The 24,460-nt window shown below is 39.4% G+C and overlaps 1 protein-coding gene across 5 annotated transcripts in view; it reads right to left on the bottom strand.

Annotated features, from left to right (window-relative positions):
• LOC148073412 (A-kinase anchor protein 13-like) overlaps positions 1-24,460 on the bottom strand; it is a 79,068-nt gene that overhangs the window by 26,917 nt on the left and 27,691 nt on the right. For 3 of the 5 annotated variants that reach the window (XM_087797377.1, XM_087797376.1, XM_087797378.1), the window contains exons 8-13: positions 21,949-22,135; positions 18,740-19,301; positions 13,591-15,843; positions 10,015-10,082; positions 2,722-2,785; positions 531-628 (exon numbers count right to left, since the gene is read on the bottom strand). In XM_087797377.1, coding sequence (XP_087653503.1) covers positions 531-628; positions 2,722-2,785; positions 10,015-10,082; positions 13,591-15,843; positions 18,740-19,301; positions 21,949-22,135 — 3,232 coding nt within the window. Of the gene's footprint in view, positions 1-530; positions 629-2,721; positions 2,786-10,014; positions 10,083-13,590; positions 15,844-18,205; positions 18,288-18,464; positions 18,572-18,739; positions 19,302-21,948; positions 22,136-24,460 lie in introns of those variants that run through there. The other 2 variants (XM_087797380.1, XM_087797379.1) reach the window with 2 other exon arrangements.

Genomic DNA, 24,460 nt, shown 5'->3' with positions numbered 1-24,460 from the left:
AACCTGAAACACCAGGGAACAACCTGACACACCAGGGAACAACCGGACACACCAGGGAACAACAGGACACACCAGGGAACAACCTGGCACCCCAGGGAACAACCAGACACACCAGGGAACAACCGGACACACCAGGGAACAACCGGACACACCAGGGAACAACCTGAAACACCAGGGAACAACCGGACACACCAGGGAACAACAGGACACACCAGGGAACAACCTGGCACACCAGGGAACAACCAGACACACCAGGGAACAACCTGACACACCAGGGACAACCGGACACACCAGGGAACAACAGGACACACCAGGGAACAACAGGACACACCAGGGAACAACAGGACACACCAGGGAACAACAGGACACACCAGGGAACAACAGGACACACCAGGGAACAACCTGACACACCAGGGAACAACCTGAAACACCAGGGAACAAACTGACACACCAGGGAACAACCTGAAACTTTCAGCGCAGACTAGTGGTGGAAGTCAAACTCATCAGCTTGTGTTGAAGATCTCTCGTACCTTCTTGAAGACGCCGTCGTCCAGGTCGCTGCTCTCCTTCAGGTCCTCAAAGACGACCTCAGGACACCGTACTCTCACATCTGTGGCTGCTTTGACGTCTGTTCAGATGAAACAAATGTAAACATTTATTACATAGTTACATTTAAGTACAAATACATTGGCCTGAAACACAAAAACGTTTGTCTACTTTTTCCTTCTCAGAGTATTCATAGTATAGTATTGAAGCAGGAGCACACAAACATACACCAGATTCACCTGAACAGGAGTCAAGTTCAACTGATGAAAGATGTGTGGTTAAATAAATCATACAAATGTATATATTAGGGGTGTCAACATTTCTTGTGTAACCGAACATTCTTACCGTTGTGTAACTGGTTACAGAACTTATGATCTCAAATATAAACCACTAGAGGGTTCTGTCTCAATTTGAATTCTTTTGACCCAATCTATTCCAGCAGTTGACAAAAAATACTTGCTCTTGTAGACCTACTTCAAATATTTACCATATTTTTCTGACTTTACGCCATAACTAAAAACCTTTAATTTTCTTTAAAATCAAAAGTTAGACAACAACAACAAGATTATGAACCGATTCAATGTAATACAACGCCGCACAATATTTGTTTAGTCATTTACAAACATCTTAAACCATGAACAAGGACAATAAAAAAAGTATGTAATACTAAACTTGTCTTGTCGTATCTTTTAACTATTGTTCCGAAAAGCTTATGATTTGTTGCTGTCAAAAAACTTTATTTAAACAACAGTGTCAAAATGACACAAACACACACGCCTGATTGGTCGACAACACCTTCGCATCACTTACAGGCATGTTTAGAGTGTGAGGAATGAAAGTGTGAAGGAGGAGGAGGAGAAAAAAGCTGTACAGTGTTATTGATTTTTCTAAACACACATTGATGCCACTTTTATATATTAATAAACACACATCATTTTCTGATGGTTCTCGGTTGATGACAAGCATTATCTAGTAAACACATAGAGCTGAATTTACTGAGAGGGAGTGAGATGAAGAAAGAGTTGTGTTACTAATTGTTTAACCAAAAAAATTTGGTTGAGTTTATTGAGTGTGAAATGTTTTCTTTTATTTTAACTAGAAGACTAGTTGTTCCGTTTCACATTTATACAGCAAACATAGACATGTTAGTTTAGTTACAAGCGGCTTAAAAACCTTGAAAACAAACCTGTCAACTGAAAAATAAATAGAAAAGAAAAACAATATTTGCATATACAATATTTCCGCTTGTACAACATAGTATTTGCTACTGTGTTGTACAAGCGAGTTCCAGACTACGCTGTGTCAGCTTTATAAATTATATTTCAAATGCTTAAAAAAGATAAACTAGAAAAATGTTCATTTCCAGAAGAATGCAGTGTGAATGCTGAATCTGTAAACTGAAATGCTGGAAAATATTAGTATTCGGTGTAGAAACGTGTGTACAGTGTTACAGTTGAAATGATGGCATAAAGGAAAAAATACGGATGTGAAAACGTTGAAACAAAGTAGAAAAAGTTGAGATGAAGAAAAAAATAAGAAAAGGAAGAAAAAGTAGAATTTGTAGTAGAAGAATAAGAAGTAATAGTAGTAAGATAGAATAAGTAGGAGAAGTAATAGCAGTGGTAGTAAAATGAGTGGTAGAATTAGTAGTAGAAGTAGAAGAAGTAGTAGACGAAGTAATAGTAGAAGTAGTGGGAATTGAAGAAGTAGTAGAGTTATTAGTAGAAATAGAAGTACTAGAAGTAGAATAAGTAGTAGAAGAATTAGTAGTATAAGTATAAGTAGTCGTAAAGTAGGGGTATAAGTATAATTAGTAAAAGCAGTAGTAGGATTAGTAGTAAAAGTGTAAGTGAATGGGGAAAAAGGGTAGAAAAAAGAGGAATAGAAGAACGAGTGGAAGAGATAAAAGAAAGCTAGAACATAGCCTGCATTTTTGGGAACGAGCGGAATCGATAAAAGTTTGAACTGATCAAATCGTATAAAAATCTGTAGGAGCAGATGTTGTTCAAAGTTTAGGTCACAAGATCAAAAGTGGTTCTCAATGGTGTGAATGCTGAAGGCAGCAACATTAGAAAACTTCACAACCTTCAATGTGACGTTGAATAAAAGCAGGCATCGACGATGTAACTTGTTTTCAGAAGCCATCAGATCAAAATAAAGACAGGACGGTCTCACCTGAACACGACTTTTCTTCTGGACACGACTGGACCGGGTAGAAAACATCTCTCTCCCTCTGAATCTGGAAACAGAATTGATTCGAGTGATTTTTTTTAAAGTTTCTCATTCGAGCCACATGTTTGTGTGCAGCACATATTCCACATCCTAACAACATGTAACACACACACACACACACACACAGTGTTAAACCAACACACGCTCGCAGGTCACAGGCATGTCTTTGTTCCAGCGTGTAAACACACACACACAACCTGCTCAGTGTCCAGAGATGTGTGAGGGGGGAACCTCGTAACACACCCGTGGCGCGCACACGCACACGCACACGCGCACGCGCACACACACACACACAGAGGTCAAGACACTTTTAACGACCACTAACAAGTTTGGACTTTGCTCTCACGGTGACGTAACTCCAGTGAGAGACCACAGCTCAAGCTTTTTCAACTCATTAACACACAAAGACGACACTCAGCGAGCGCAGACCTCTGCCAAGCTGCTCACTTCCACCCACATCATGATTTGAAATTATGTATTTGCATCTATTTTTTTATACCCAGGAGTTGAACCAGTATTTCGGGGGTCTTGCTCAAGGGTAATGGGAGGACAGGGCGAGATAAGACTCATGGTATCTTTGTACAGGTTTGAGGAAAGAGCTGAGCTAAAAGACACCACTTTACAGTAACAGGAGACTCGGAGCAGACACACAATGTGGTCCAATAATGAAGTCAGAACTTGACATAGAGAGTCTGCAGGACGTGAACATTTCAATGTCCAGATAACCAGTGGATTGTCCGGCTGATGTGGGCGGAGCCGACAGTGACCTCAAGGGCCGAAGTTTGACATCTGTGGAGCCTTTTGTCCGACGAGATGCTGGACTGAATGGATCTGTTGTCCTGGGGCCACTTCATTATGGACGTCCTGCATAGAAGACGGATCTGGGCCGAGGCATGTGGGAGACACACCAGGCCTGGTCTGTGCGTCTGCACATGATGGACGTTGACGAGCATCAGTCGCAACAAATGATCCAACGCTGTATTTTTAAATTGATACTTTCATATTCCAACTAACAGAATATTTATTTGTTTATTGATTATTATACATGTCATGTGATCATTTACATGATTATTATGTCATGTGGTTATTCACGTAATTATTATGCATGTCACTTTGCATGTAAGTGATCATTCACATGAATATAATGCATGTCATGTGATTATTCAAATGAATATAATGCATGTCATGTGATCATTCACATGGATATTATGCATGTCATGTGATCATTTACATGGATATTATGCATGTCATGTGATCATTTATATGGATATTATGCATGTCATGTGATTATTCACATGAATATTATGCATGTCATGTGATTATTCACATGAATATTATGCATGTCATTATTCACATGAATATAATGCATATCATGCATATTATGCATGTCATGTGATAATTTTTCGTAATTATTATGCACATCATGTGAGTTCAGTTATGTGATTATTATGCATGTGATTATTTATGCTTGTCATGTTTTCTAGTATTGTGTTACTAATGGACTTAAACGTTCATATTTAAGTAAGATGGCCTGGAAAATCATCTTTCTCATTCATTTAATAGACCAACTACAGTCTACGACTACCGTCTGAATAAAGTGTCGGCAACACGAGCTAAGCAGACTCTTGGTCCTGGAACAGGGTGGATTTTGGCCTGGTACCTGGACTTGGTACCTGCATTGGCAAGGGGTCGCAACATAAACAATTGTTACATCCAGAGACTTGTTTTGCTTAGACGGCGTAATAGGTAAATAAGTAAAAATAAAAAAATAAAAGTATTTTATCATAAACTCACAACTTCTGAAATCAGTGTCGAGACTAAAACTTTCCCGCGACGGTTCCGTAAATAACCACTTGACTGGAAACGCTCGGGCTAAGAAAAGTTGTGCCATTATTAGCAAGTTGAGAACATCACGCACCAAAGGAAGAAGAAGTTCCACACAAACCATAATAGGTCAAGTAGCAAGAGGAAAACTTCGAGGTGAACAAAAGCATTCCGAGGAAAAATACCAGCATTTATCAACCAGATGTGGAGCAAAGAAACACAGAAGAAGTCCAGACTTGAGATATAAAACAATAACAAGACAACAGATAAATAATCAACAACAGGTCACAGTCGTGAGATAAAGTGAAATATAAAGTCTGGTACGTGAACCAAACAAAGAGGTTTAAAGGTTAATAAATGTTTAAAGGTCTCGATGTCAGCCATGTTGCCTCTGCTAGTTAGCATGATGCTAACATAACAAATTGCAATACTTGGAATAAAGAACGACGACTCACTCGCACAACATACGGAGAAAGATTGAAGAAGGAAGAACTGTTCTGTGTCCAACAATCAATAATCACCGGACATTTTATTTAAAAAATATATTTTTAGCTTATTTTACTGATAATCACATAACCTCCTTGGCAGATGTACGACAAAATGTCGAGGAATACAAATATATATATATATTTTTTTTTAAAATATATATACACGTTATAATTTATAAAAACAAATGTTAAATTCATTAAAAGAATATATTAAAAAATAAATATATATAAAATATATAACACAATACACAACAATATATATACATGATATGATATAAAACGAAAATATTGACTTTTTTTTAAATTCATATAAATAAATATTCAAAACAAAAATGGATAAAAAAATGTTATTAATGCATTTTATTGATTTGTTGGAATTACATTGTTATTATAAATTAATAGACTCAACCATTAATAACTCCTGAAAATCTCGGTATGTTTAAGAAAAAGGTTTATGTTAAACTTCATTTTGAAATCTTTGCATTTTGGCAAAAACTTGACAATGTACTGAAAGATAACAAGATACATTTTTAGATCAGATTCTTAAACATATATTTCAAGTGCTTTAGTTACATTTATTTTCATTTACTTGTATTGTATTGACTTTTATTTCATGTAACTTTAGATCTGAGACACAATTCAAAAAAGAGGTTTAAACCCGCCCAAAAATGTTGTGAGAAGTGAAGTAGAATTTTTTTTTCTTCTTTTGTCAGATAATGCTTCACTGAACTCATCACCAACCTGGACCTTTTCACCTGAGAACCATGACCTCAGACTCAGAGAGTCGCCCCAGCTGCTTCCCCCCTTGAACATTGGTGTTTATTTTAAACGGTGAAAACTAAATAGATAAAGTAAACCAGATCTACATTCATCTTGTTACGTAACTAAATCCAAACTCAGATTTTTTTCTCTGAGAGGGAAAAAACGAACACGAGAGACAGTTTATAAAAACGACACAAATGTGACAAAAACACTCAGTTGACGTTGGAAAAGTCAAAAGGATCATAACAGGATCCGAGAGCGATGCCACACATATTGACGCCATCTTGGAAAACCTTCTCAACACTGTTTTTTTTTCTTTTCAAAATAAATCCAGACATTCTTCGTTGTGTTCTCGCATCTTCGGACTCGTACCTTGATCAACACCACGTCCACGGCTCGCTCTCCTTTGGCACAGAAGCTGTACCTCCGCTTGTGTCGCTCGTACATGCTGCCGGTCACTCCATAAACAGAAGGTCAACGTGCAGAACCACACACACACACACACACACACTCACACACAAGTACCGCTCGGACGATCGAGTGAAAGTCGTCAACTGACGCTAAACATCACGAGCGTTGCAGACGTCCAGAAAAGTCCATGTATCTCCAACATCTGATCCGGTTATCGTCGTTTTCCCTCCGCGAGCACTTTTGGAAAAATGATCCCCCTCTTCCCACATCTGTTGAGAAGTCTGGCCCCTCCCTTCTCCTCCTCCTCCTCCTCCCCACTCCCTCCTTTTTCCTTCGGGCCTCCATTTCTTCGCTCCCGTCAGCACATCTGTCCTTCGCTCCGACTCCCTCTCATCCGCTGGCGCTCACGTGCTCGGCAACAATGGACCTCTGTCCGTGGAGCGGCGACGCCGAAGTTGGAAGCAGAGACGAGGGAGGAAAAAAAAAGAAGAAAAAAGTCGGGGGGACGACTGTGAAACATCAGCGAGCGTTGGAAGGGTGGGGTCACGCCTCATGTTTTCCACTGGTCTGGGGAGTCACAGGCTTTCATTGAGGAGCCGCCGCACATGCAACACTTGATCAGAGCAAGATGGCTTCGGAACTTTCTGCCTCGGTCCGATCCGACCGGTGAAGAGATGCTTCGAGGAAACGATTTTGTCTCACAAATGTTGACTCACCGTTTGTTATAAAGGGACTGAAGTTTTTTTTAAAATAATTTTACTGACAGTCAATAAAGTATTTTTGAATCGAATGAAAATATGAGGAAATGTATATATTTTTTTAATGGTAAAAACACACAATAATTAGAATAATTTTTACATTTAGTTCAAACTGATTCAGACCATAAAGTTTTTTTTATTTTATCCATTTAACTGTCATTTTACAGTTTAAATCAAATGAAAAAATTAGGATTTATTTTTTAATGGTAAAAATGCACAATGATTAAAATAATTTTACATTTAGTTCAAACTGATTCAGACCATAACGTTTTATTTTATTTTATCCATTTTACTGTCAGTCAATAGAGTCTTTTAAATCGAATGAAAAAACGAGGAAATGTATATTTTTTTAATGGTAAAAATACACAATTGGAATAGCTTAGCATTTAGTTCAAACTGATTCAGGCCACAACGTTTTTTTTTAATCCATTTTACTGTCATTTTAAAGTTGAAATAAATGAAAAAAATTAGGATGTTTTTTTAATGGTAAAAACACACAATAATTAAAATATTTTTACATTTACTTCAAACTGATTCAGACCATATGTTTTTTTTATCCATTTTACTGACAGTCAATAGAGTCAGTTTAAATCAAATGAAAAAAATAGGAAATGTATATTTATTTAATGGTAAAAACAGACAATAATTAGAATAGTTTAGCATTTAGAAAGGCGCTATATAAATAGAGATTATTATTATTATTATTTAGTTCAAACTGATTCAGACATAATGTTTTTTTTTTATCCATTTTACTGTCATCATACAGTTCAAATCAAGTGAAAAATTGGGATGTTTTTTGGTAACATCATTTGGTATGGTAAAAATACACAATAATTAAAATTATTTTCGATTTAGTTCAAACTGATTCAGAGCATAAGATTATTTTTATCCATTTTACTTTCAATCAATAGTCAGTTTAAATCAAATTAAATTAATAGATTGTTTTTAATGGTAAAAATACACAATAATTAAAATTACTTTTAAAGTTTAAACTTACGAGTTAATAATAAATGGTGAACTTTTCTTTAAAGTTTTTTTTTTATTTCATTTATAGCTCAATGAAAACATCCACCAGAAAAACAGTTTGCCACAAAGAGGAAACATCAAAAACCTTTCATTTAAATGTATTTTTAACTACCAAAAGTAAAAAAAAAAGAAGCAGTTTTTATTAGGATATTACTAAGTAACTAATGAAAACCAGCGCTAATGAACTAGATTAAATTGTCAGCAGATAAAAGTCAAACTTGGACTGCGGTGACACAAAAGAAAGACAGATATTTGTGGTTTATGTGTGTGAAGTCGCTGACTGTTAAAAGTATTTTTCTCAGAAACACCAAAAATGTTTTCCCTCGCTCGCTTCGTCGGCCAACAAACACTGACTCTATCTGTTCATCTGCGACCAATCGGCAGCACACAAACACCCGGTCACCATGGCGACGACTGTACACCGTCCAGCTGCGACACATGTACACACACATATTCCACATGGTCGCTAAAGTGGAGACATCTGGAGCGAGTTATTCCCGCAGGAGCCGCACGGGGGCGGCAGAGAGCTTGAGAATGAAGGGGAGTTCAGGGTGCGTCACTGTGGCATGGCGGGAGGACTCGTGTTTGACCCCGGAGGTCAACGGTGATGCGAACTGACCTCACCGGGGACGCTGGGAAAAATCTCAGAGCCGCCATCGGACCATTTCCTCCGACCTCTGGGCCGACTGGATCAATGTCAGTGACGCCACAGTCAAGAGAAAAAAAACTTCTTAAATTGACTTTAAAACATTTTTGTGTTCTTTCGTCAACTTCTGGAGATGTTGTCGTTTCTCCATGCGTCACATGTGTGTACATTTCTAAAGCTTCAACACATTTGGTTTTCGTTTGAGAATGTTTGAGTGACAGACGTCCAACCAACAGAAACAAAAAAGCGCCTACCTCTGCCAAGCAGCTGCAGTAATTTACAACCAAATATTTTCACCCAAAAAACCTGTCTTTCTACTTACTTACTTGTACTTTTAAAACTAATTACACTTTTAATACATTTATTACTAATTCTACTACTAATCCTTTTACTAATTATACTACTACTTCTACTAAGTACTATTACTAAATCTTCTTCTACTAATCATTCTACTCCCACTACTACTTCTACTAATACTTATACTATTTAAACGTATACTACTAATTATTATACTACTTCTACTACTCCCACTACTACTACTTATTCTACTCCAAATACTACTACTTCTACCCTCACTACTACTACTACTTATTCTACTCCCACTACTACTACTACTACTTATTCTACTCCCACTACTACTACTACAACTTATTCCACTCCCACTTCCACTATTACTACTATTTATTCTACTCCAAATAAAACTACTTATTCTACTCCCATTACTACTTTTACTCCCACTACTACTACTACTTCTTCTCCCACTTCCACTGCTACTACTACTTATTCTACTCCCACCACTACTAGTACAACTTATTCTACTCCCACTTCCACTATTACTACTACTTATTCTACTCCAAATACTACTGCTTATTCTACTCCCAATACTACTTCTACTCCCACTACTACCAGTACAAATTATTCTACTCCCATGTCCACTACTACTTATTCTACTCCCACTACAAAAACTTGTTTTTCCTTCGTCTAAACCATTTTCACTTTATTTAAATGTTTTCAGGTCATTTTTTTCCTTCATGCCGTCATTTCAACTATTTCCACACATTTTTACTTTTAATACTAATTAAATACTTTCAAGTATTTCAGTTGACGGATTCATTTTCATATGGAAATGCAATTTTTTTTTATATTAGTTTATCTTGATATCCATTGAAGCATTTGAAATACAAGTTATAATGCCGACACATCGTGTTCTGGAACTTGCTTGCACAACACAGTAGCAAATACTTGTGTCATGGATCTTAACAGGAACTTTGAGCAACAATTCATCACTAGCCTCTGACCACTGCGGCAGTTGGAAACTCACCATCAGAGCGTCCGAGTTGTCCGGATGTCCTCGGTGCTGAAGGAAGTTCCGAAGAGACGACGACGGATCTTTAACGGAGAAAAGACGAGCCGACATTAGAAGCTAGTTTTCATTACAGTACACCTCGCTGTCAAATACCAAAATACAAATACTGCTTAGTGACGAAGGGACTTTCATGTGTCGTCATGAAGGAAGTATTTAATGAACGAGGGGAACTTTGGCCGAGATTCTCGGATAAAACATTTACTGAGAAAGAGGAGGAAGTGTGGATTCTAAGAAGCGACAAGGATTGTGACAAGATCGTGGCAGAACGATATTATTAGATGAAATTGTGATTATTTATTGGAGGCATGTAGGGGGCAGTATTTGCTACAATGACTCGAAGAAGAAGAAGAAGAAGAAGAGCTACCAGAGAAAATAGAGTACAGTTGAGCGAACACACGTACAGAAGCACCTCATCTAACAAATTAAACTGTGATAAAAACGGCTATATCAGCATTTGTATGATAGATTTTTCATTCACAATTAAATTCTATTTTTTAAAGTCACAGGTGCCATAAAAACTCAAACTTACTCTACACTAAAAAGTGCCTTTAACAGTTTAACTTTAACACTATTTTTCTTGTTGTCAAAAGTGCAAAAACATTTTTATTAATTCCATTAGTGTATCTGAAACTTTTTGTTCTTATTATTATTCTAAGTTCAACTAATGTGTTTAATAAAGTGTGTCTTGAATAGATGTGTGACTCTATTGTATCATCAGTGTGTGTTTGTACAAAACTCTCTTTTGTTATTGAAATATTGACATTAGAAAATGATCCTAAGCCCCGCCCACTGAAAACACTGTTTTTTTTTCTGGAGATGAAATCTTGTTGACCATAACCACGCCCACTCTGCTGTGATTGGTCAAACATGGAGATTTGTAAACAAAGCGGGGTGTGATCACAGCTGGCTGGAGGAGGAGCGAAGCTATTATTACGTCATAATGGACTCTCGTAACCTCTCGTTCGTCCAGATTTCAGAGCAACTTTATAAAGTAATAAGTTGAAAACATGGTCATGATGAGGACATTCAACATTTGGAACATACGAGTCAAGAAGTTTTTTTTACATTAGTTTACCTAAAATGACTGAATTCCACATATTTAGGTATTTTAAGAGTCATTTGTTCTTATTTTGTTTTGTATGTTTAATTCGTTTTTTATATTTTCCAGTCTTGGTGTGTTATGTGTTATTTGAAGGATTTTATTATCTTAATATCATGGCCTGGCAGAAAGGGGAGGAGTTTTAAACGCTGATTCTATCAAATGTTTTATTGGTCATAGTATATACATCTACTTTTACAGTATGAATAAAAAAAATGATCAAAATAATGCCATAATCAAAAATAGAGTCAGACTTGTCTCCCGATCATTCAGCCCTGGCAGCTTATAATACGAGGACGTGTTCCCGTGTTGGAAAAATATATTTGTTTAACTTAATGTGTGAAGTGGTTCAACGGCTACAGGGTGTGATATGTTTGATATGTTAGCTCCGAGACGTTTAATGTTTTATTAAAGTGCCCGCAAAAGTCTCTTTGTTCTTCTTCTAGTCAAACCCTAAAACAAGGGAACCATGTTCTGACGCTAGGAAAGTATGCGACGACACAAGCGACTGCAGGGAAATGTGTCGACACAGGAAGGGAACACATGCAGACGAGGAACTATTTCTGGGCAGAGGCAGGAAAACTAAAGACTGCAGTGAACACAGTGATGTCGACACTGGAGGCGACAAGAAGAAGAAACTAAACAGAAAAAGACGAGATTAACGCATTAGCATCAGAGGTGTGTATTGTCAAGAATCTGGCTACAGGGTCAATAACACGAAATACAGTGATACTGTAGTAACAAGTATATATATGTAGTATTGTCGAGTACTTGACTCGTTTCACTGTATCCTCTTGTCCTCAGTTATTGCCAGGATCTCGCAAGATTTCTTGTTCCTTTAGCTACACAAGACGTCATTCCTGTCGCATCTAGTGGACATAAGTTTGATTGCATTTTTGCATGTTAATTTTAAATCAAAAAAAGTAAATATTCTATTTTATACATAATTAATTGAAATATTAACATGTATAGTAAAAACAAAATCTAATTTGAAAGAAAGATGATTAAATTAATTGAAAATAATAAAACCAATGAATATATATGGTATCATGAAAAGGAATAGTGAAAGTTTTTAGCAAAGCTAGCAAAGCATGCTGGGTATTTGCGGAGGATTTGACCACCTGTAATACAGAAATATCCCTTTATTATTCTGTAAATGAAGCGTCATGTACACAAAATATAACATGAAATATTCTATATTTATGCAGCATTGTGCTGTAAGTGTGTGTTTTTTATACACTAGTCCATGCAAGGAATGAGCAACTCCCCAAAAACAGGAATCTTACTCAAACAATTCACCTCAGGGAGACACACTTTGAGGCGAAATACGATCGACGATTCGATGCCGAAGAAGAGAAAAGATAAGAAAACTCTTCACGTCACAGTTCACTGGGGAGATTTTGAAAAAATCCGCTCACACGTCACAGAATGAATCCATTTCTCAGCTGACCTCGAGTTTCTCTGCCCACTGTGAGGATGACATCACCAGGTTGCCCGGAGACAGTGACCCACACAAACACTGAATCACACGCACACACACTGAATCACACACACACTTCTGCCCCGGCGTTATTTTATGCGTCTCTTCCCTTCCTTCTATTCATGCAGCAAACAAAACCACTATCTACGGCCGCCGATAAAGGAAGGCCACACAGAAGGGTCACTGAATGTCAGACGCTAAATTAAACCGACCCACAACAGTGACGGCCATTTTGTGACAAGTTTTACAAACCACAAGCGTACTCTTGCTTGTCATGAGAGAAATAATTATCACTTATTTTAACTTTTTTTTTACCTCCAAAGTTCTCTGAGTAAAATATTTATTGAAAATACTACATTTTCTACTAACTCCGTTTATGGTTATGAAGAAATGTGATCAAATAGTAATTATTTTTTATGCTTTTCATGATTATTTACTTTTGTTATTTGTCAAATAAAGTCTTGTTTATTCTCTTTTTTGATTTCTGCTCAAAGTTTCTCTTTTTCTTTCGTTTATTTTCCATAATCATTATGCTATTAATCAGGTTTCTCATGATGCATCCTGCAATCCGTACCTTTTAATGCATTTTTGAGTTATCGCTTCATTATAAATTGTTCTTTTAATTTTCTATGCTTTTTTGCAAAATATAAAAATAAATGTATTACTTAATTGTTCTTCAATATTTACACTTAATCTCGATTACTTGGGAAAATAAACATGTATTTTGGTATGAAAACGTTTGTAAGATGACGTTTGACTGAATAAAAGAGAATAAATAAATAATAATATATGTATAAATACATACAAATGAAAAAAGGAGAAATATAGCCGCATTTTCACAGGATAAAATGTACTAGTTTTGTGATTCAGTCGATCGAGGATGTGTCATTATTAGTACGAGCTGAATTTACAACCATTTCTCTTGTTATTAACAATAACAAACAGTATCTACCTGCTGTGATCGTGTCCGTCTCTCTCTCTTCAGAGTTCTTCCTCTCCTCCCTCTCCCTCCATCCGTCCACTGCATCCTCGCCGCCAGACTCCATCATGGTGGACACCGTGCGATCTCCGACCTGGACGGGGTCATCGACGGCGAGCTCCGGGTCCGCCGCCTCGGAGCGAGACGTCTGGACTCCCGCGGCGGGGGTCGACCCGGTGTCTGGGGCTGGAGACGTCAAACCGCCGCAGGCATGTGGCGAGGAGGAGATAATATTCCGGGGCGATGTTTGAACAGAGACACCGGCGAGCTGCTCACGCTCCTCCGTGAACGCATCCAATGCGGCGCCGACTGCCGACGGCGTCCCTTCGTCCCTCGCGTCTTGTTGTCCGGTGTCGACGACGGGACAGGGAAGTTGTCTCTCCGGCTGTTCGACACGTTCTTCGTCGGCACGGTAACACAAGGTGTCACTTAAAGACACGACAACGGCAGCTGGACCGTGACTCGTCTCCACCTCAGACACACTCGATGCTCCCGGTTCAGGCTCCACGGCCGGTTCAATCAACAGATGTCGAGTCCCCTCGTCGGCCGGCGGTCGAAGGCTACCGTCCGTCAGCCACGTGGAGTCGTGCGAAGCGACCCCGTCGCTCACCGACCGCGGCGTGGAACTCGCGTCCTCGGCCAACAAGCGTTGGCGGATTTCTAAGTGAGCCACGGCTGAGGCGATGGCGACCGTCACGACGGCGACGGCTGTGGCGGCGACCAACTCTTGGCTCCGCTTCTTGTCCTGAACTTCCTGGTCACCGTCTCCTAACGGTTCTGTCCCGGTTTCCTCATCTCCAGCTGACACTCCAATGTGCGTCTCCTCCACGTCATCCTTCGACACCTCCACATCGGGACCATCCCCGAGACCAGCCGTCGTCTCGAGGCTCCCGTCCCTCGGCTCCTTCATCTCGGGGCTCCAGTCCCTCGGCTTCGTCTCGCAGTCGCTCCTCGGAGGAGGATTTTCCGACGACTCCAAAGGTCGTTCCTCTAAACTCCCGACCACTAAACGTGGCGTATTCCGTTCAGGAAATTCCTCGGCGAGCGAGTCCTCTGTGAATACAGTCTGTTCCGTGGGAAACGTGTCCGACGCGTCCTCGGACGATGTCGCCGCCGTTAAATTCGTGATCGGCGACTCCTCCAGCAAACTCCAGTCGAGCTTTTCGTCCGAGGACGAGTCCGGAGTCGCGGGTCCATCGGTCCGTCGTTCTTCAGGATTCTCTGACCTCGTCAGTGTTTCGGTGTCGGCTGATAAAATGTCCTTGAGCTGGAACATTGTGTCGGGTTGAGAAGAAAGAAGAACGTCTACCTGGATCACGTCTACCTGGATCAGGTCTGCCGACGCGTCGCTCCACTGAGCCCCGGGATCCATCGAGTCCTCGATCGTTTCAACTTCAAAAGTCTCTTCGCTCTCCGCGTCCATTTCCTGCTCACCGGCACCACCGAGGTCCGGCTGAGGCGCCGGGTCGTCGACCCCCCGGGACAGTACTCGCTGGCTGGAGGCGAGCGGCGCAGCAGATCCTCCGGCCTCGGCCTGGCCCGGCAGTCGCATTACGACGTCTCCCTCAGCAGGACTCTCTTGGACGGTCGCCCAAGCCGCCTTATCCTCGGCTTCTGTTTCCCCCGCGAAGTTCTCAGGCTCCAGACTCGAGTCCAGCCCGGCCTCTGCTCCTCCTTTCCTCCCCTTCTTCTTCCTCTTCTTCTTTCTGGACTTTGCGCCTTTGTCCTCGCCCTCGCAGCCGAGAGGCTCCTGCGCTTCTCCCTCCTTCCAACCTGCCCCGACTTCCTCCTCTGGCCGTGAGCCGCGCACTTCCTGTCTTTGTGAGCGGAGGCCATGTGACGGCGCTGGCGACGGTCCAGCAGCATGTGGCCGACTCGGGCCCGGAGACGGAGAGCGCCGACGCTGTCCTGACAGCTGTGGAGCCGAAGTACCGCAAACGAGCATCGATATCAAACCGCATTCTTCTGTTCCGACCTCCGGCTTCTCGCTCGCTCGCTTGTCCTCCATGTCGTGTTCGTACCAGACCGTCAGAGAGTTTGCGGGTCGGGGGTCGGCCCGGTCGTTCTGCCTCCATCTGGTCTCGTCCGATCGGGGTTTTCTCTGGGGCTCGGGGGAGTTGGCAGGACCGGGCGTCGGGCTGGGGTGTGTGGAGTCTGCCTGTCTGGACTCCTCTGCAAGCGTCTGGCCGTCCCGGGGATTCTGGGACTGTTCCTGGCCCATGTTTACTGCAAGACAGGATTAGACCGAAGATTAAATACTGTTCCGATCCCACTGCACCTCCGATAATATCACCGCGTCCCCACATGTCACGTCTGAACGCCGACCGCACCGATTCTGATCTTCTGGTTATTGAACCTCTTCACTTGACAACTCTTTTATGGTTTGGATGGTTTGAGATTCACTTCTGCTTTTTTTTCCGCAGCACAAATGTTGCTCGTGTTCCTACTTTTCAGAATAACGGAAACTATGTGAAGGTTGGTTTGTTTGGAAGAAAAATAATGATTTGTTGGAGGAAAATGAAAAATACATGTTTTGTTTTTTTCCCGGGGGAATCATACAAAACACTTTTAAAATAAAATAAACGTATTCTTCTAATACTAATTATTCTACTACTACTACTACTATGTATTCCACTTCTATTACTAATTATTCTACTACTACTACTATGTATTCTACTACTACTACTAATTATTCTACTACTTCTACTATTTATTCTACTTCTACTACTCCCACTACTACTACTAATTCTACGTCTACTACTAATTCTTCTACTACTAATTCTACGACTACTTCTACTATTTATTCTACTTCTACTACTCCCACTACTACTACTAATTCTACATCTACTACTAATTCTTCTACTACCAAATCTACTTCTAAGACTACTTATACTTATACTACTAATTATTCTACTACTTCTACTACTTATTTTACTCCCACTGCTTCTACTTCTACTACTAATTATCATACTACTTGTACTACTTATTCTAAACTAAAAGTAATTTCTTTAAGTTTTACCAAAGTGCCAATCTAAGTCCCGGTCATGGTCAACAGGTAGGTTTGCAAGTAAAAAAAAACATAAATACACATACTGTATGTATTCTTTTTCTTTATGTTACTGTATCGATCTTCAACTAATAAATTTGAATTACTTTTTTGGGGGCTTGAAATTATTTATTTTTTAAAATTATTTTATAGTTCATATTTAAATATGTATCCTTTGAATCCTTTGTCTTTTTATTATCTTTCTTTGATCTTTCTTCTTTCTTCTTTAGACTTAGATTGTATCATCTTGTTCTTTCTCTTTATTTCTCTTTGTTCTTATTTTATTTTTCTTATTATTTTTTATGACAAATTGCTGTATTTGCTGTGGCTAACTGGAAAAAAACAATTTCTCTAAGGAGACTCCTGAGGATCAATAAAGTTCTACCTAACCTAACCTAAATATAATTTGTTTAAAATAAAATAATTATACTTCCATTTTTATTTACATACAAATATCCACTGCATTCGATCATTTTTGTGTTGCAATTAACATAAAAGCAGTCACTACATCCTCCACAGCTTAAGCAACAATGAAATCCCGAGAGATCCCGGCTGTGACTGAGGACGAGAGGATACAGTCGACTCCAGCAGCTTTTAAAGCTGATGTTGTCGACATACTTGGGCTTTAAATTTGTAATTCAACCAAAAGAATGAAACAATCACGAGATGTCGCTAAGATTTAGTGTCGCCTGGAATAAAACAATTGTATTGCAATATATGGAATATTATTGTGAGCTGAATAAATAGTATAGAATCAAATTTTGCGCTGAATCTATCGTATGGAATTGTATCGTGAGATTAGTGTCTCACCACTTGGTCAATAGTCAATATACAAAACAGGAAGTAGTATTCTGATACTTCCTTTTCATTCCTGCAGGAGTCAATCCATCCTAATGATCACCGTGTTTGTCCAACATCATACTTTCTTCCATCCAATCATTCAGGTTGACTCTCATTGTGAGTCTGTGCGTGATTGTGGTTCATCCATCATCTCCGTTGTGTATCTTATCATAAACACAGACACATTTATAGGTCGATCGCATGAACATAAATCCAACAAAACCACTTGGTTTGGGCATATTTAACACCAGAGTTTAAAACATGTTCTTCAAGGTTTAACCACATATTTTCCTCAGTTCTACATAAGTATTTGTTCTTAGATGAGGTAAAGTGCTGGGGAAAAAAACAAATCATAATTTTAGTAAGTAGTTTTAGTAGTAGTAGTGAGTAATACAAACTAATACACTTGAATCCTCAGTCTTGTTCCTACAATTTGACCAAATTCTATTCCAGTATCAGCCTTGAAAGTTTGGTTTCAATCCAAGCATCTCCTCACGCTCTGCACAAAAACCCATGTACTCAACAAATGTATTCGTGGAATCAAGTACTTTCTACAAACCCATCAAGGTTCGTCCAAGAATTCGATCCAACTATTCCCCGAACGTTCTACTCAAGTATCGTCCAGTCGTGTCCCCCGAGCGCTCGACAAATATTCGAGTATCTTTCCAAAGCGTGACGAACGATGTTTGCTAAATTTATTACCGAAAACTTCTGCTTTTGTCCTTGAACTGAATGGAACCCAGGTGAAGATAATGCTGTGTGTGGCCATGAAGCTACCGTCGTGACCTCACTTTAGAGAAGATCTGCAGATCTGGAGGTTCAAGGCCGCAAAGTCGGAAGTCAAAACAAGTTCCACGGTGACAACGTTACCACACGTTACTAGCATTACGCGACGACAGAGAATGACTGTTCTTTGATAGAAAATGTTTTACTTCATCGTCAAAAGGAAACATTTTCGTACCACAGTCTGATGATCCGGACCAAGCTTCGACGAGTGAGAGTGAAAGTGAACAGTCAGCAGAATAAATACTAGCTCAGGACGATGACAGGATGTTGCTTCTCTTTGCTACACTCAACCTTTAAAGTAAAGCAGAACCTGCTTTGTTTCTCACATGCACGTCTCTCACGCTCCTCGACTTTGATCTATTTTTAGACGCAGAAAAAATAGCTTTTTCTTGACTCAGCGTCTCGTCTTCCTGGCTCGTCACGACAGAAAACTGCGTTTCGCAGATTTACCTGGACGTCCTGACGCGCCGTCCCCGTCGGGTCGTCTCTGCTCGGCGTCTGGTATCAGCTGCTCCACTTCCCACTTCTCTGCTTCCTGTTTTTCTACGACGGCGCTGGTCACCATGGCGACGGCTTTCCTGTTCCCATCGCCGCCCGGTGCCGACGCTGAAAGAGCGTCGTCTTCTGTGGCGGAGCGGCTCGGGTCGGCAAGGACGGCGGGCGTCAGCGCCTCCACGGGATCCATGGCGGGCTGACCTCCACTTCCTGTTGTCTTCGGTGCTCCTTGAACGCTCCCCGGGGGGTTTTTGCCGCTACTTCCTGGAGAATCCGTCGCATGTTTCGCATTTTTGTTGGGTTTCCTCTTGTTTTTCCTGCCCCGGCCAACGTGAGGTTTGGCGGCGGTGGCGTTCTTCTGTTCTCTGGACGCTTCCTGTCCGGAGACGAGCGTGTGAACCGAAGAGTCGTCTCTCAGAGGACGGGTCGGCTCCTCTGCGAGACCACCTGCGAGACCACCTGCGAGACCACCCTCCTGCCCGCCGTTGGACAGAGACGTGCGGTCTTCGAGTTTCACCTAAAAAGACACAGAGTTTAACAAGTTTTGAAAAAGAATAATAAAAAAATGCTGAGTCAAATGTAAGAGGAAAGGGAGTAACGATGGATTCATTGCTGAGGCTTTTGCTGACGGTGTAGGAAACAGTTTTACAACTTCAACTTCCTGTTTACTATTTGTAAAAGGGAAGATATCTCGGTGGGTAATAAATCTTAGTCTTAGAGTAGTTTTAACTGAATAACATTGTGACGCCAGTTAAACGACTCGTATCCATGACTTCATCTAAACTCAAACTCTACGAAACTTATCTTGGCCACGAGTCTTTAACACTAATGTACCTTTAGGTACTACCTTAAACTGCATTACATCCCTTTGCTTAACTATTTTAATGCCTGAATTGTGTGAATGCTGAAGGCACTACGTATTCTACTTCTAATCCTACCATACCTTCTACTACTACTGCTTTTACTAATTATTTATACTATTACTTCTAATGATTCTACCACTTCTACTACTAATTCTACTTCTATTCCCACAACTACTTCTAGTACTAATTCTACTTCTACTCCCACTACTACTTTTACTACTAATTCTTCTACTACGTATTCTACTTTTACTACTAATTCTTCTACTACGTATTCTACTTTTACTACTAATTCTTCTACTATGTATTCTACTTCTACTACGTATTCTACTTCTAATTCTTCTACTATGTATTCTACTACTAATTCTTCTACTTCATGAGATCTCCAAGGGGATCAATACGGTTTATCTATCTATCTATCTATCTATCTATCTATCTATCTATCTATCTATCCATCTTCTATTCCCACAACTACTTCTACTACTAAATCTACAACTACTTCTACTACTACTACTACTAATTCTACTCCCACTAAAAATTCTACTTTTTTCTTTCTCTTTTTTTAATTTTTTTTTTTAAAGTTGATCTTCCTTTTTATTTCATCCAAAAACATTTGTTGTCTTTCTTTGATAGTCATTTTGTTAATTATATTAATTCTTCAACAAAATTAATTATATTACATTAATTAATTAAAATTTATATAAAAAAAAAAAAAAAACATTTGTCAGCGTACAAAACGCCAAATATTTTCCCTACCGCGACTTTTTTAAAATGGTTGACAGGTTTTAATTCTTTATTGGTTTTTGACACCTTTCATTTTTTAAAAAAAATTATAATATATAACAGTTATGATTAAAAAAAAGTATTTTTGTTGCATTTTGAACAATTAATTGAGAGAAGTGATGACGACCACAGTGTTCCGGAGCAATGACGCAACAGAAGATGCCAGACGTGACTAGTTCTCCTCCAGAGATGATCCTCACACTCATAAAGTTCCATCTAGTTGAAGCTCTACTTTAACTAACTTTTTGTCAATGTTTAGAGAAATTGAGGTCGACCCTCGACCCCCGAGTACGTTTTAAAAGGAAACTCCTCTTGTTAACGACGATCCATCCAAGCTCATGATCTTCTTCCAGCCACGAGACGTGTTGTGTTCACCGTGTCGGCGCCGACAGCACAACAGTGCACACGCGAAGTTGTGTAGCAGAAAAGCTGCGCACGTTCAAATTCTTTGCAGTCCAAAAAAAGCTGCTAAAAATTCCAGAAGATCTAGTTTAACTAATAGTTTAGTGATAGTTCCCGGATCACCGGCTTCACATGTGGATGACGTACTCGCGGGAGAACTTTAACCCTTCGTTGACCGACCCGTCGCCAACATTCGAGTGTTTTAACAGCAGCAACGAACGGCTCAGGAGCCGAACTGACCTCGATCCTCCCTGAACGATCGATGTTAAAAATGTTCTGGAAGAGGATAAAAATCCACTCGGTGCAGGGATGAGTTCAATGAGAGGGGGTGTGATGAAGAGTTGTGAATTGAGTTAGAAAGTGATTTGATCGGAGTTGACAGACTAGTGAAAGTTAACTATTTTAAATATGACAAACAGTTCGTCATCTGACTTCACATATTTAAGATGTAATTACACTCGAGCGCTCACAGTAACGTCAGATGTTTAAAAGTCATTTAGAAATAGAGACAAGTACAAGCATTAATAAATCAAATAAATCCAGATCATGAGTGTATAAATGTGGTCGTAAACGGGTTAAAAATATCATCGACATCAAAGTTTTTTTATACAGTTTTAACAATAAAACCCACAATTAACTTGATTAAAGTTAAACAAAGAACTTCAAACTTCACTCATTTTCTACTCGCCCTCATGTCGACAAAGGGTTGGCATTATTTTATAGTAATATGTTCATTTCTAGAGTTATAAAAGACTAAAACATGGACGTCACAGACAGTTTTTTAAGCGTCTATTTGGACGAAGACGGAGACGAAGACGACATGAGCTCCAGTCGCTACATTAAAATGAACAAACATGTTTATCTATGACTCTCAAAAAACACAGATTACTCTGAAAATAATCTCAACTCTTGGTCGACAAAAATTGTTCTCAAAATGAACAAAAAAAAAAACGTACTTAAAGCACATGTTTGTTACATTTACTGTAAAGAAAGTAACGCATTACGTAAGCATGTAAAAATGATCTTAAGGTAATATTATTAACAAACACTAAGTCAAGACTCAAAAGATGTTCTGTAAAAAGTTCTGCCGAGAGAGATTCTGAAGCTGCGTTCACTGACCCGGTGGCTCCGGACACGTCTCCTCAGCTCCTGCACGTCCTGTTGTAAACAAGCGTCCCCGTCGTCCCCGTGACGCTCCCGCGTCAGAGTGAAGGTGTCGAGAGCCGAGTGATGCTGGAACACCGACCCGTCCTCCACCCGCTGCCTCTGGGTCGCTTCTGCTGCCGGGCCGCCCGGGCACTCGTACCTGTGGACACCCAGGAAAATAAAAATGGCTGCGAGGAGGAAGCTGGATCCGCAGGTGAAGTCCAGGTGAGTGAAGTCACTCCACGACGGGAGCGGTTTCGACGGCTCAGACTCCCAGGCTGGCACACCCAGCATGTGAGCCTGCGTGACATCATCCAGATCGTGGACACGCCCCCTGCCGGGCTAATCCAGCCGCAGACTGAGCCGTCAGTCAACACCGGGACTCCGCCTCGGTGTCATTACTTGAGAGAAAGTGGTGGCGCCGACAGCAGGGAAGTCACATGATCGGGTGAGTCACCACTGTTGTTGTGGCCACACAAGAACTTCTCAGGGTGTTTCACGGGTGAAGACAGAAGGAATGTGCGACTCCTCTTTTAATGTTTGACATTTCAAGGTGTTTTTTTTTTCTACAAGTAGGTCAAGGTTTTTTCCCCCCATTTTATCCTTTCATGTTGAGTTATTTTGAGATTTCTAATAATTATTGAGTGACTGCTGAAGGCATCACTGTTCAGATCAACTGTTGCTCTTCTGACCTGAACTTTGTTCAACGTCTCCTTCGACACGTTTGAACCAAACTTTGATCAGTTCAGCTCGTCTAGATTCATTTTATCTCTTCAACTCATGATTCAACTCCTTTAACCTTCAGGTACTTTCATGTACTCGCACCTAGAAACTTCATTCAACTTTAAAAACACTTTTGTCTACATACTACTACTAATACTACTACTTCTACTGCTAATTTTACTACTACTTCTACTACTAATTTTACTACTACTTTTACTACTTCCTCTACTCCCACTACTACTACTTATTCTACTTCCTCTTCTGCTTCTACTACTAAATTCTACTTCTACTACTGATTTTAGTACTTCTACTACTTATTCTACTACAACTTTTATTACTTATACTTCTACTACTAATTCTACTTCTTATATCCCAGTACTACTTCTACTACGAATCCTACTACTAATTCTATTAGTGCTTTTTCTAATTATAGTAAGTAAGTAATGGTTATACTACTAATTCTACTACTACTTTTACTACTTCCTCTACTCCCATTACTACTACTACTACCACTAATGCATATTCTACTACTACTACATCTGATTTTACTACTTGTACTTATACTACTAATTATACTACTACTTTTACTACTTCCTCTACTCCCACTACTTCTTGTTCTACTTCTAATTCAACTAATACTTTTACGAATAATACTTATACTACTGCTACTTTTACTACTTCCTCTACTCCCATTACTACTACTACTAATGCATATTCTACTACTTCTACTTCTGAGTTTACTACTCGTACTTATACTACTAATCCTCCTACTAATTGGACTACAACTCTCAATCCTCAAGCCTTGTCTCGCACCTCCATCTACCGTCTCCTCTGTTTGTGCAACCACAGCTGAATGACCTGCTTAAGTTAACAGTAAAACACCTTTTATAATTATTAACATTCAGAAATTAATAATTATGTCCGAAACTTTTTTTCATGTCCTTATTAGTTTTTATTTTAATGATTAAGAAGCACAGGTTTTAAGGAGGGGGTGACATTAAGAGCAGAAACTAAATATTTACATTGTTATATTTTAAGAGCTAATTGTTCCACTTAATTATTTTTTTGTTTTTATTTTGTTACCTGGTCACATATTAATTAACATAATTATTGACATTTGTCTACATCTTGTACTGAATTGTTTGGTTATTATTTGTATATATTTACGTGATTTTAATTAATTAACTTTTTGGCACATTGGTTATTACAGTTTTTTTCATGTTTAATGTGAATTTTTACATCAAAAACAATATGTGGCAACTCTGAACATCATTCATTGGAATGATTGTATGATTGTATTGGTGTTATTTGTGTGATTTCTTAGACCAGCCTCTTAAATGTGTAAAGACATGTCAGGCACATTACATTTATACTGTAGTAGGTGTTTGAATGATCAACAATCAATATTATTGGCAGCTATATAGGGCCCCAAAATCAATTGGCTTTATTTGAAATTGCTGAACAATTCAAAGATTTGTGATGGTTTTTACTGTCATTCCATTCACTTGGAACGAAGCGAAAAAGGAAACCGAGGCCCAGTGACAGAGCAACAGCATACAAAAAATGGATAAAACCAATAATAATATCATTATTTTGCAACTTTTAAAATCCCGTTTTATTTTTTTTAATAAGAGACATTTCACGTTTAACCCTTCGATAACGTGCATATAAAAAAAATAAAATAAAATAAAAAACAAATAAGTACTTTCATCTTAATTATCATGAACACACGCACATTTATTTAATTATAAAATATTGACTT

The sequence above is a fragment of the Callionymus lyra genome, chromosome 8 (assembly GCF_982586985.1).
Source record: "Callionymus lyra chromosome 8, fCalLyr1.hap1.1, whole genome shotgun sequence".
NCBI classification, from domain to species: Eukaryota; Metazoa; Chordata; class Actinopteri; order Syngnathiformes; family Callionymidae; genus Callionymus; species Callionymus lyra.
Note: the sequence above shows the minus strand (reverse complement) of the source record. Positions and strands in the feature narration are given on the sequence as shown.